This window comes from Podarcis erhardii (assembly GCF_964252035.2).
Source record: "Podarcis erhardii genome assembly, chromosome: Z".
Taxonomy (NCBI): domain Eukaryota; kingdom Metazoa; phylum Chordata; class Lepidosauria; order Squamata; family Lacertidae; genus Podarcis; species Podarcis erhardii.
The window spans coordinates 46,643,406-46,656,346 of record NC_138504.1 but is presented as its reverse complement, the minus strand read 5'-3'; the positions used below and the strand labels follow the sequence as shown (position 1 = coordinate 46,656,346).

At 43.6% G+C, this 12,941-nt stretch overlaps 1 protein-coding gene across 5 annotated transcripts in view; it reads left to right on the top strand.

The window, feature by feature from the left end:
* Positions 1 to 12,941, top strand: part of CDK5RAP2 (CDK5 regulatory subunit associated protein 2) — a 144,891-nt gene that overhangs the window by 120,516 nt on the left and 11,434 nt on the right. For all 5 annotated transcript variants that reach the window (XM_081847424.1, XM_081847425.1, XM_081847422.1 and 2 more), the window contains 6 exons: positions 2,283 to 2,399; positions 3,091 to 3,280; positions 5,964 to 6,085; positions 8,074 to 8,322; positions 10,700 to 10,780; positions 12,004 to 12,245. In XM_081847424.1, the coding sequence (XP_081703550.1) occupies positions 2,283 to 2,399; positions 3,091 to 3,280; positions 5,964 to 6,085; positions 8,074 to 8,322; positions 10,700 to 10,780; positions 12,004 to 12,245 (1,001 nt within the window). The remainder of the gene's footprint in view (positions 1 to 2,282; positions 2,400 to 3,090; positions 3,281 to 5,963; positions 6,086 to 8,073; positions 8,323 to 10,699; positions 10,781 to 12,003; positions 12,246 to 12,941) is intronic.

Here is a 12,941-nt window from a genome sequence, read left to right as displayed (position 1 = left end):
TCCTTGGCCTTTTTCTTGGCAATTTCTTCTTTTCCCTGTCCCTTGCACAGAACTGGTGATCAGTGGCAAAGCTTTGGTGTGATTGTTGGCTGTGGTGGGGCTTCATGGAGTTTTACCCCATCGTAGATTAAATCATTGTAATCCTAACAATCCCGTAAAGTGGGTGAATGTTTTTCCCCATTATGCAGTTGGCTCAGAGAGACTGGCTTTGCTGCAGCCACTCAGTTTATGGTGGAGGGGTGATTTGGGCCATGGAAGTTTCTTGATTCATAGTTCAACCCTTTTACCACTAAAGCTACAAATCACACATCTCTTTCTTACAATATAATTTTATACACAACACTGGCTTGTGGGAGAGCTTCCATAGCTGTGACAAATGAATTAACCTTTGAAACAGCAATATTTGAAGGGGTGGGGGAAAGAAAGCAATGAATGTGGGCTTCTTTACCTTGGCTCCTTGTCTGATCCATTATTGCTTTTATCCATCATATCTTCAAAAACCTCTGCAACCTTGACAGCTAGAAACTTGCTTGCTTGTTATAAATGAACTCAGCATTTTGGTGCTGCAAGCAGCTACCCATCACTGACGAAAGCTCAGGCCAGATGTGCCTGTGTTTATGCTCACTGTAACCATCTCAGCTTCATAAACTGCTTGTGTTCCTAGCTTCAGCTTCATATCTGATGCTGGGGACTGGTGATTGTTATAGAGCACTGGCAGCATACAGATTACAAGAGGGAAGGCTGCTGCCCCAAGGAGCTTTCCATCTCAGATTCAGTGCATGGAAATAAAGCGGGGAAAGGGAAGAGGAGGAAGAGGGATGTGGAGGCAGGAATGAACAAGGAAAGAGTATGGTTGATTCAGTCACTGTACTTAGGCTTGGTTTCAGGGTTAGTTGCAATAGAATATGGGAACTAGGGGGCTGAGGCAAAAGATTTCATGGAAAAGGCTTAGGTACCATGGTTTCCTGCTTAAAACCCTTGGCATATTAAAACACAATACAAAGACATTCTCAGTTTAATAAACCGTGGTATTTTAAGCAAGATTATTGTGTCTGAACTGGACCACACTCAACTGAAGAATCATGTCAAATGGCAGATAAGGAGGTTTAAATATGGCTTGAGGTGATAGCTAAACTGAGGAGTGTTTTGTTATCAGCCAGCTAAACAAAGTAAGAAGTCATTGTTTGCACATACCATGGTGTGATGTGATATCCTACTTGACAAGCCATAGCTACAGTCAGTGCTCCACCATCAGAATCTAGTGTTTCATAGAAATGAGAGAGAATTCATGAAGTTGAGTGGGACAGAAATTGGAAGTGGGCAGATGGTTCTAAACCATGGCTTCCCAATTATATATTTGGGATCTAAAGCCATGGTCTGGCTTCTAAGCTATGGCTAGCACAAACCCTGGTTTGACCTGTTGCCGGTATAGAGCAAATAAATATGAGTTTCTAAAACTGAGAAGAAGCAGCAGAAGAAGAAAAGTTCAAAATTCTTTAAAGGTAATTAATATGCTTCTTGATTTCAGTGGAGTATACCTTCAGGTATCTAGGATTCATTTTGTGAGGTGGGGATGGGGGAGAACTCCGTGCCTCCGAGCCCCAGTGAGGAGTAACCCTTTCTTCCAAGCCCTTGAATAACTAAAATAAAGGTGAAATAATGGAGACTTGTATTACTGCCACATAGTCTTTGTTTCACAAGTGGCTCCAGGCATGTTGAGGTCAGCCTTGTTAATGGGGAGGGGGGGAGAGTTCTCTTAACCTCTAGCAGAGGGGCCCCTCCTCTTGTAAAGTCTACCTGCACAACTGCTCTTTCAGCAGATGAAAATTGCAATTCAACCAATAGATCAACTGGAACTTGTCAAACGCAAAACTAGCATCCTCCTTTTATTCTTCTTTCTTTCCTTTTTTCCTTTTTGTAAATGCAGTAATTTACCAGAGTGTTGAAAATGACTGCAAATTCGTCTTCTTGCAATCTCTAGCTGGAGGCCCAAGATAAGTGTGGCAATGTCTGCACCCAACATCATTATCTGCCAGGGATAATTTGCAATTTTACTGATATTAGCCCAGCATCAGTAGTGGTGTTGGAATGGCTTGATCAGAGTCCACCTGAATTACCTTTTACTCTGATGATAACCTTCAGAATATATAGGGGATAAATAGCTTTCATAGTGTGTGTATTGCCCCCCTCCCTGCATTGTTTAAATTGTTCTTGTCTGGAAAAGTTTAATCTTTACTGACCTAGAGATGACTCATAAATCGTTTTTATGTATATATTTATAGGTTCTGCAAACGTTTGTATTCGTGGCTCGGAGCAACATAATTCCCTGACTTCTGAAATTCATTTCCTGAGGAAGCAAAATCAGGCTTTGAATATGATGCTGGCAAAGGGATCTCAAGGTACGATAAGAAACTCGGTGTTAAAGAGAGAGCACAACAATTTGGAGTTATTTGTTTGAAAATGGTAGGACAATATTGTTGTGCCTTTTCAACATCACACTCGAGAATGTTTTGTAGGTGCTAGTTTGCCTGTTACAAATATCTGCTGTACTCAACAGATTTCTGAAAACTCTGCTTTGAAAAGAAGATCGCTAGTCCTCATTGTCTCATTTATTCATTGCAACATTCATATCTACAGTCGAACTCCTCTACCCCACAAAAGTGTTTCACAATCTGAATAAAATAATAATCAATAAAACTGCAAATGAAACCTTTTGTAGAGAGGCAAAATGGTAGCAACTTGTAAATGGAGCATTGTGGAGGATGCTTAGCAACTGCAAGGAGATCTCATTCCAGCAGCTGATGGACATCACCTTCCTTCTTATGATAAAATCCCTCTTATAGAACTCAGGCATTTTAAGGGTTAATTTTTTTATTTCTTTGAAATGCATTTTCTATTCCAGAGCCTCAGAAGAGAAAATTGGGATGCTAGAATTGTAAATGTCACATGAGTATCTCATTTCACTTATTGCTTCTCTGAGTTGTGGGCGTCTTTAATGTTGAAATAAATATATAAATCATTAATTTTCCCTAGCAGTTTTGCTCAGATTATGCTTAAATTGCCCACAAACTGAGCTTTGTTTCCTTCCAGAGAAACAAAAGGAAAATGAAAAGTTGAGAGAATCCCTGTCGAAGAAGCACCTTGCTGCCGAGCGCCTTCACAAGGACTATGAGCACCTCAAGAAGGAGAAGGAGAAACTGCAGAAGCAGCTTGGGAAGCAAGAGGAAGAAAATGGGCATCTGACTCATGATATTTACAGTGTTAGAAATGAACTAAACAGGTAGTAACCCTGTTATTTCTCTCCCAAAACATATTTCCAAAGAATGTAGTCATGCTGCAGTTCGCATCTCAGTCAGTGGGTGAAGCTATGAACTTCACGGTGGTGACAAACTGGGCTCTTGGAGCTGCTGGCCATCACAGTAGTGTTGAAGGGCAAGAAGGAAGAAATCGGAGATGGGAGTGAGCAAGTGACCCAGACCTGTGAGCAGAGGTTTGGTGAGGTTTGAGGGGAGGAGTGGTTTGGACAAGGCTTAGACTGTAGGTAAGGGGAAGGGTGTGGCAGGTAGATGAGGCTGGCGAGCAAAACAAGTAGAGTCAAACCCCTAGTAAGGCTGTATGAAGGTAAAGCATAGTCCTCTGCCCCAGGATTGAGGAGGTAGCCTCCTTTTTCTGAAATAATAGAACTCAGGGCAAGATGTGGCTGGGTGGCATGTACTTCAGTACCAAGATTACAGGTATCTTTGGGTGGCTTTGCCTTGGCAGTCAAGGAATCACAGAACTGTAGTGTTGGAAGGGACTCAAAGGCTCATCCAGTCTAACCCCCTAAAGTGCAGGAATTTCTTTAGCCTCAACCCTGTCCTGCCTTCAAGCTTTTGCTTCCCCCTCCTACAAAGCATCACGCTCCATGATCACCCATTTCCCCCTCCTTAAATTCATCATGAATCTAAGACTGCGCAACTGTTTCCCCCTGAAACCAGCCTTGCCCAGTTTGGAGACTGAAAATCCCACTCAAGAGAGGGAGCAGGTACAGAAGGGCTGGACCACTCCAACCATCCTCTTCCTCCCCCCTCTACCATCTCAGGCAGGACCCTAGAGGGAGCAAAACATCTCCCTCAATGACATACCTGTCCTAGCCAGCCGACCCAGTAGAGAGTCCCTTTGTATTAGTACAGTGGTACCTCTGGATGTGAACGGGATCCGTTCCGGAGCCCCGTTTGCATCCTGAAGCGAGCGCAACTCACATGTGCGCGGGTCGCGATTTGCTGCTTCTGCGCATGCATGTGATGTCATTTCGAGCGTCTGCGCATGCGCGAGCGGTGAAACCCAGAAGTAACGTGCTCTGTTACTTCTGGGTCGCCGCGGAGCGCAACCCGAAAGTGCTCAGCCCGAAACTACTTCAACCCGAGGTATGACTGTATTACCATTTTAATAGCCCTGGGAGTGCCTAGTAGGGTCATTGGGGGGTGCTTCTGTTCCTTTCCTCCGCTGATGGAATGGAAACATCATCTATCCCCCCTCTGAGTGGGCTAGACACTTCCCCATTGACTGGCAACTGTCCCAAGCACCCACATCTCTGCCAGAAGTGACCACCCTGCCCCCAGCTGCTCCACTCACACCCCAAGAATCTGGAGCCCCTGCACCCAGCAGGGTGGGGGGTGTCTTCTCACCTGATGACCAGCCACCACAGATGGCACAGAGGTGCTTCTAGAGCACCATGGCCCCATGTGTGTGGATGCCCAACACCCTCATGCCCAGAAAGGGTTTCACATCATCCGAGCTGTTGACCAAGTGGAGCCCCGGGGGGCTGCTGACAGGGCTGAATTGAGATTGTATACTATGGGTAGCCAGCATGAGTCCCTGCTCCCCCAGACATGTGACCGCAGCTCTCATCCTCCCTGACCACTGGCCATGTTGGCTGGAGCTGATAGGAGCTGATAGGAGTTGTAGTCCAACAACATCTGGAGGGCACCATATTGGCTACCCCTATGATATGCACAGGTCACGTATTTGCTTTGTTTATGTAAAATTTGTTTATGTAAATTCAGGAGCAGATGATGGGAGAAGAGAGTGTGTGTTTAAAACCTTCTCACTACCTCCTGGGAAGGGCTCTGGCTCAATTGTAGAACATCGGCTTTTCATAGAAAAGGTCCCAGGCTCATTCCCCAATGTCTCCAGATTGAGTTCAGAGAGAACCACTTTGAAACCCTGGAGAGCCACTGTTACTCAGCAGAGCCAAAACTGAGCTAGATGGACAACTAGTGTGAATAGAAGGCAGCTTCCTATGCTTTTATGTACTGCTTTGTGCTTCAAAATGCCTCCCCCAGCCACTTTTCCAGATGTATGTTTACCCTTGCAAGTGCATCTGGAAGCCTGCAAGAGAGGGAGGGTTAGCATCTTTGAGGGGGATTTTGAGCAGATGGGAAAGACTTTAATTCCTCCCCCAGTGCTCCATTCTAAATTGCTGCCTTTCTGAAACTGCTTTTCCATACACATTGGATTTTAAAAACAAAACATTGGCAGGTAGCCTCTAGTGCGGCCATCAGGATGTATAGGCTAAACATTGCAGGAAGTAATAATAACAACAACAACAACCCAAACAATTGGGGACAAAATCATTAATTTGTAGTTTTGGAAGGTTTTATCCTTTCCTTGTGGTGGGTTGCTCAAGTTTCTGCAGCTATCCATTCTGCATCGACCTGAGTGTGGTCAAGTTGATCATCTCCATCCTGAACTGTGATCTGGATGGTGGGGGTTAGTCTGTATAGGGCTGATAACATCAAAAATCCTCCTTAGGGTAGGAGTTGTCAATGACCTGGTCTGTTCTAGTCCTATAATTCTAAATTTTCTTTCCTGAGGCATCATTGGTTTTTCATGATAGCAAAAATTGTGTTAGCACAGCCTGGCCACAATTTATGGTGCCAATGTTTAAACTCATACTGACCAGTTCAATTGGAATGTCACAGGCTGCAAATTGAGCTGAAAGCCAAACAGCATCAGCTGTCAGAGAACGACAAATTACTACACTCACTACAACTGGAGCTGAAGGTATACGAAAAGTTAGATGAAGCAATCAGAAGTCAAAAAGGTATGAAACAATATGATCTTGGTGGTAGGTCCCACTATATGCTCCCTCAGAAATTCACACTAGGCTTTTGCTTTTCCTGCTCAGTTCCTACATTTCAATTGCTGCCAAGATTGGACACCTATCCTCTCCATTCTGAACAGAGGAGAAATGCTAGGTACTTCTCTCTTGGAGCAAGTGCTTTGGTGGCTGATGTTGGTGTTTTATTCCTCTTTGATAGAGCTGCTGAAGAGGCAGGAGAGGCATGCCCACACCTTTTGTGGTCATGTCTCTTCTATGTGCTTTTAAATGTGGCAGACATTTTGTGTTATACTGTGCCTATGCAACAGCTGTTTTGTGGCTTGGTGACCCCTGGGATGCAGGATGCAAACTTTTACTAAATGCTTGCAGAGAAACGTGTAAGCACTAACCCACCTGGATCTCACCCATCACTAAGATTAACTAGGAAATGGCTTCTCCCAAGGAAACCAGTCGTGCCATTTTGCTCATCCTTATGTTTGCTGCATCCTCTTCCTTTGTTCCTACAGCATTCTCTGTTGATATTCAAGTTTGGGGATTCTTGTAAGCACAGGGAAACCAATGGTTAGCTACCTGTCACCTATAGTTTTATTAGAAAGCAAGGTGATTTTTACATTATGGACCACTTGCTACTCCCTGGAACTACCCATCATGCACCCGTAATGGGGAAATGAAGGTACCATGTATGGGGGTTTATGTGAACCTCATGCAAGTGCACCGCAGATCCAGGGGTGCAGCAAAACAGATTTAACCTCTCTGAAGGGCATTTGTTTCTGTTCTGCATCAGAGAAGCCATTTTTTAAAAAAAATCATTTTCTTAGAGAAGCTTTTAAATCACCATTTGTCTGGGCCAAATGCATGCTGGATCCTCTTTCTTTTAGGCTGCAGAAGACCTAACATCTGTCGGTAAAATGTATGGACTAGTTATATTAGTGAACTTCTTTACATGGCATCATTTAGCAGTTACATGGCATGCCACTGGAAGAAAGAGAAGGAAAAGAGAGAGAATGATAATTTGGGGGCGGGGGGTAACACAAATTCTAGAATTTCTCATCCTAGAGTTGATCCTACAAGTTCACTATCAGAAAACAGCTAATTGGGTTCAAGTAGCCCCAATTATTAGCAACAATCAGGAAAGGCAATGAGCTTTTAATTGTCTCTGCATAGGTAGTTTTAAAATACTGCCATTTGGCCTGTGTTCTGCCCCTGGCATATTTCACAAAAATGCCCAGATGATTAAGAGAAACTTTCCTCTTCATTTTTACAGTAGTAAGTGTGACTGTATTAGAAGGCAAGATTGGGCACAGTTGAGCAGGGAACAGAGCCTGCATTTCCCACATCTAAGCCCAGGGCTGCTTTCATACCTCCATTGATGAACTTAGAGCTGAGGCAGAGGGTTAAAAAGTGAGCTGTTATGATTTTAGCTGCAAGGGAGAAAGGTGTTCCTGGAAAATAATGCTTAGCATTCCAACCACAGATATGGCCCATCTGTTTATGAAACCATAAACCTTTGCCTTTTTGGCAGATTAAGAATACCTGGGATTCTCAGTTTCCATGATTAAATGTTGTCCAGGCTTTTGATGAAACTGCCTTCATTTTCAGTATCTACTCTTCCTTCTTTCTGTTTTTTTCTTTTTCATGCCATGCTTCCAAATGCCCTTCAGGATATATATCCCCCAGTCCGTTAATATACATAATTTTACCTTGGGTATGCAACATTAGCTTTTACGGACAAAGTGATTTTTTAAATTTATTTTTTTGGCTCTTATTAAATCTTTGGAGGATAGAAGTAATTAAGGTTGGAGAGGGGTGTGTATTTGTGTGCGCAACCCTCTTCCCTTTTAAATTATTATCATCTACTGTTTGTAGTAGTTAGTTCTTAATATCTGGCTCAAATGCACTCATCCAGCATGTTAATAATGACTCTTTTTATTGTTTGCAATGGTAATTAAAAACAAACCCCAACTCCTAAGATCTCGGCCGTGACGGATCAGATGAATGCTGGAAAGATCAAAACCATCCACTTGACTTGCATGAACTATTGACTGAAATACAGAACTTCAGAATGCAGCTTGAAAGGAGCATCAAGGCAAACAAGACGTTGCATGAAAAATTGGAAGAACAGCTTTCCAGAGGAAAGAGAGAGGGAGACAGCTTGGGGTCAACTGTAAATATCGGCTGCCTTTTAAAGCAAGAATTGCAGCATTACACTGGGATAAATGGTATGGTGTATGGTGCACAATCAGGTTTTGTGTGTTGGTTTGATGGGGTTTTCCTCCAATCCATTTTGTTGGAAATATATGCTGAACTGAGCGCATTTGTGTGTTGTGTTGTTTGCTTCTATCCCCTCTTCCCACCAAATCTAACCTAGAGGCAGCTTGAGATTTCAAATGGAGGGAGGTCAAAATACAAGCTCCCCTAATTCAAAAGAGTGTCCCCATTGAGTCTGATCCAGCTGCCCCTTTTAAACCTGATCCCAAATGGAGATGGTACCCTGCTGCTACCCAGTAATCTTTGCCAATACTTCCCCACCCAAAGAATGTGTCTTAGTGTTAAAAAGGTAAAGGTAAAGGTACCCCTGCCCGTACGGGCCAGTTGTGTCTGACTCTAGGGTTGCGTGCTTATCTCGCTTAAGAGGCTGGGAGCCGGCGCCATCCGAAGACACTTCCGGGTCACGTGGCCAGCGTGACGAAGCTGCAGCTGGTGAGCCAGCACCAGCGCTGCACACGGAAACGCCGTTTACCTTCCCGCTATTTATCTACTTGCACTTTTACGTGCTTTCGAACTGCTAGGTGGGCAGGAGCTGGGACCGAACGACGGGAGCTCACCCTGCCGCGGGGATTCGAACCGCCAACCTTACGATCAGCAAGTCCTAGGCACTGAGGTTTTACCCACAGCGCCACCTGCGTCCCACAGTGCCACCCGCGTCCCTAGTGTTAGTTCCAGCTAAAGAGAGGCCTTCCAGGGTAGTGTGTGTGTGTGTGTGTGTGTGTGTGTGAGAGAGAGAGAGAGAGAGAGAGATCGATCCATCCCCATTGCCTGTAACCACATATCCTGCCTTTTACTATGACCAGCCTAATTTTTGTGCATTATCAAAAGCGTGATTGAAAAGCTCAGGATTCTGGGGGTGCTTGCCAATAATGCTGCTAGAGCCCAAATGGTTCTGTGGGGTGCGGGAATTTTGCAAGAGCCTCACCAATCTTTGCAGGGGTGAGGTCGGACATCATTAGTCTAAACCTGGCAATTCAGCATTTACCTCAGGAACCTCCAGCTGTTGGAGGCAGCATTCCTCTGAATGCCAGTTGCTGTGAATACCAGTGCTGGGGAGAGTGCCTGTGGGCTTCCGATGGGCATCTGGTTCACCACTGTGAGAGCAGGATGCTGAACTCAATGGGTCTTTGGCCTGATCCAGGAATGCTCTACTTATATTCTTATGTAACCATTCATATGTTTTGCTTTGGAGGTGGGGGACCAGTTTGCCAGCTATAACTGTTACCGTAGAACTGTTGAATTCAGTTTTCAAACAGTTTTGCTTACCTGAATGGCTTGTTACTTGCACAAGCATTTGCTTCAGGAGGCCATGCATTACTCAGGAACAATCAATATGTGCTTTGGATGGTCTGTGAATAAATCAGCAGAATAAATTTTATGCCCTAGAGGAATATTTTTCCACTATTTGCATTGAGATTCAGTGAAGTACTCTAGCAGTTTGAAACTTAAGGGGAGACAGAAGTAGCCACCATGGAAATCTGAATATTAAAAGGAACACCCAGAGCCTTGTAATGCCATAGAACATAATGAATGCCCTGTAGCTCAGAACACTACAGAACAAATATTGCAGCTCCATTGACTGGCTTAGTCTTGTACTTTTGACCTTGCTGAGTAGAGCTCAGACAAATGTAGACAAATCACACTGTGCTGATATATGCAGAAGTGGGCTTGTGTGTTTCAGAGGCGTGAAGTTACAAGTTTACAGCAAATTTAAATTTTATGGTGCAAGTTGGGTTACCTTTGTAGGAAATAAATTTGAGATGCCCAGCTTTGATTTTTAGTGTGTCTGTGTGAATCGTAGGGGTTGTACCCTGTGTTAGCGCTACTCAGAATCAGGGTGGATTTAATTTAAATCAAATCGTCAGTAAGACTTGATTTAAATCATTTTTTTTACAGAAAGACATTTTTGCTGGTATAATCTTAATATTTACAAGCAGATGAAGGTTTCGTTTTGGAATAATAAATTTTCAAAGTAGTTTTTACAGTTATCAAAAATTACTAATTTGGTTATACTATTAGAAATACATAGACAAATAATTATGAAATTATTGTGAAGTTTAATGAATTAACTGTTTATATTAGGACAACTTTTCTGCTATACTTTATTGGAAGGAGAAAAATAATAATTTCCTTGATAACAATTTATTTAACTAAAACAATAACATTATAGCATATGTATCCATGTTTGTTAACTCATGTGGTTAAACATTTTTTTAAAAAAAAACCTGTGTCAGATAATTAACTTATTTGCTTTTTACAGCACCATTAGGATGCACAGTGTTCTGGCTCCTAACCTCTTAATGACCCTCTGCTCCTCTTTATTCCTAGAGCTTAAATTCTCTGCTATGGACAGCAATGTCATTGAATTGCAACAGAAGTACGGAACCTGCATAGCGCCACGGAATGCAGGTACTGTAAGACTCTGAAAGTATCTTTAATATACCTTCCAGAGTGAAGACCGTGTCTCTCTGGGATTTCATGATAATACAAACAGAACTTAAGAAGAGCCCTGTGGGATCAGAGGGCATTCTGTTTCCCACAGCAGCCAACCGTTTGTCTCCAAGAAGCCCATAATTAGGGCATAAAGGAAATCATTCTTTCCCAATGTTGCTCTCTGCTAAATCTGAAAGCTCCATGTTGGTCATCATAACTAGGAGCTATCAACAGTCTTAACCTCCATTAACATGTCTAAAAAGGTAAAGGGACCCCTGACCATTAGGTCCAGTCGTGGCCGACTCTGGGGTTGTGGCACTCATCTCGCTTTATTGGCTGAGGGAGCCAGCGTACAGCTTCTGGGTCATATGGCCAGCATGACTAAGCCGCTTCTAGCGAACCAGAGCAGTGCACGGAAATGCCGTTTACCTTCCCGCCGGAGCGGTACCTATTTATCTACTTGAACTTTGACATGCTTTCGAACTGCTAGGTTGGCAGGAGCTGGGACCGAACAAAGTGAGCTCACTCTGTCGCGGGGATTCGAACCGCCGACCTTCTCATCAGCAAGCCCTAGGCTCTGTGGTTTAACCCACAGTGCCACCCTTGTCTCTTTAACATGTCTAATTAAGTTTTTATAGCTTCTCCCCACTCAAATAGAATTTGGAGTGTTTTGATGTGAAAATATTAAATAATATGGCATTCAGTGCATTGTTACTGTATTATTTCTATGCCCAGGGACTGAATTCTCTTCTGGGCAACATTCCAGGTTGGGAATGTGTGTGCACATGCCAGTGAGGGGCAGGGCCAGAGGCAAAAGTAGATGGAGCAATTAATGTAAATTTTACCGTAGTACAATACACTGGTTTCTACACACACTCAAACTATCCCTCCCTGTCCCCCACTCAGGCAAGCAGGAGTCATTATCAGAGTTCAACAACATACTCCAGCCAGTTAAAAAGGATGCCAAGCAGGACTGGTGAGGGGTGTGGTGTGGAGATTGTTTTGAGAGCCAGATGGAGAGGCCTGGAGGGCTGCTTTTGGCCCCTGGGCCTGAGGTTCCCCTCTTCTGATTTAAAGTGATTTGTAGAAAGGGGGAAAGCAAAGTCAATAAAGAGTGCAAGAAGGGGCTGAGTTTCATGTGCAGATGTTGCTTAGATATGCTGAGTGTGATCTGGTCGCTCTGCTCCTGTGCTCCTCAGATACAGAGCTGGCTGTGGATAATTCAGACAGTTCCTCCCGATGCAACTCACCGGCAAACCATTCCAGTGACCCTTGCCTCGTTCCCAGCCATTGTGTGTGGGCAGACAAAAATGGCCGGCACATCCTTGGCTTCATCGAAGATTATAACTCTTTACGGAAGCAAATCTTGGAAGGGCGAAAAAGGTTGTCTGAGCTGGAACTTCCTCTGAAAGAAGCAGGGCTTCAAGAACTGGGAGTGACGGTAAACACCCTAACTGAGAGCATGATTGTCAGAACTGGGTGCATGATCATTAAGGACACATCTACACCATACATGTAAAGAGCATTGCTTCCTTCAATGAATCTGGGAACTGTAGTTTATTAAGGGTGTTAGGAGTTGTAGCTCTGCAGGGGAGGGTAAGTTACAGTTCCCAGGATTCTTTGGGGGGTACCATGTACTTTTAATGTATGTTGTAGATGTGGTATATGTTTGCAGTTTCACGATATATGGGTCTTGCAAGGAACCGGAGGCTTCTGGTTACTCTTTAAGAGCAAGTTCCCTGCCCCTTCAACTGGTCCCACTCAGTGTTTTCTCCCTTTGCTTCCTTTCCATTCTTCATTTTGGCAGCTCCTTCATTTTGTTCCCTCATCAGTCTTGCAAAAGAAAAACATTTCTGCATTGGCCCCTGATAGTTAGCTTACCATTAAGTAGAACAGTTTAAAGGGTCTGCTAACGGAGAAACATCTATATTGCCTAAATTAATGTCAGGAGTCATTTGACTTTCAAATAGCTTGCCATGAAATGCAAATAGGGAAAGGAAAAAGTATTTTCCAAGTGGCACAGCAAACGTAGTAAATGTAGCCTGTTATTAATGACTGTTATTGATTATGCTAAGTCCCCATTCCCTCCATCCCCACCTTCTTTTTTTGAAGAATACATAATTCAGCTGCCTTTTTC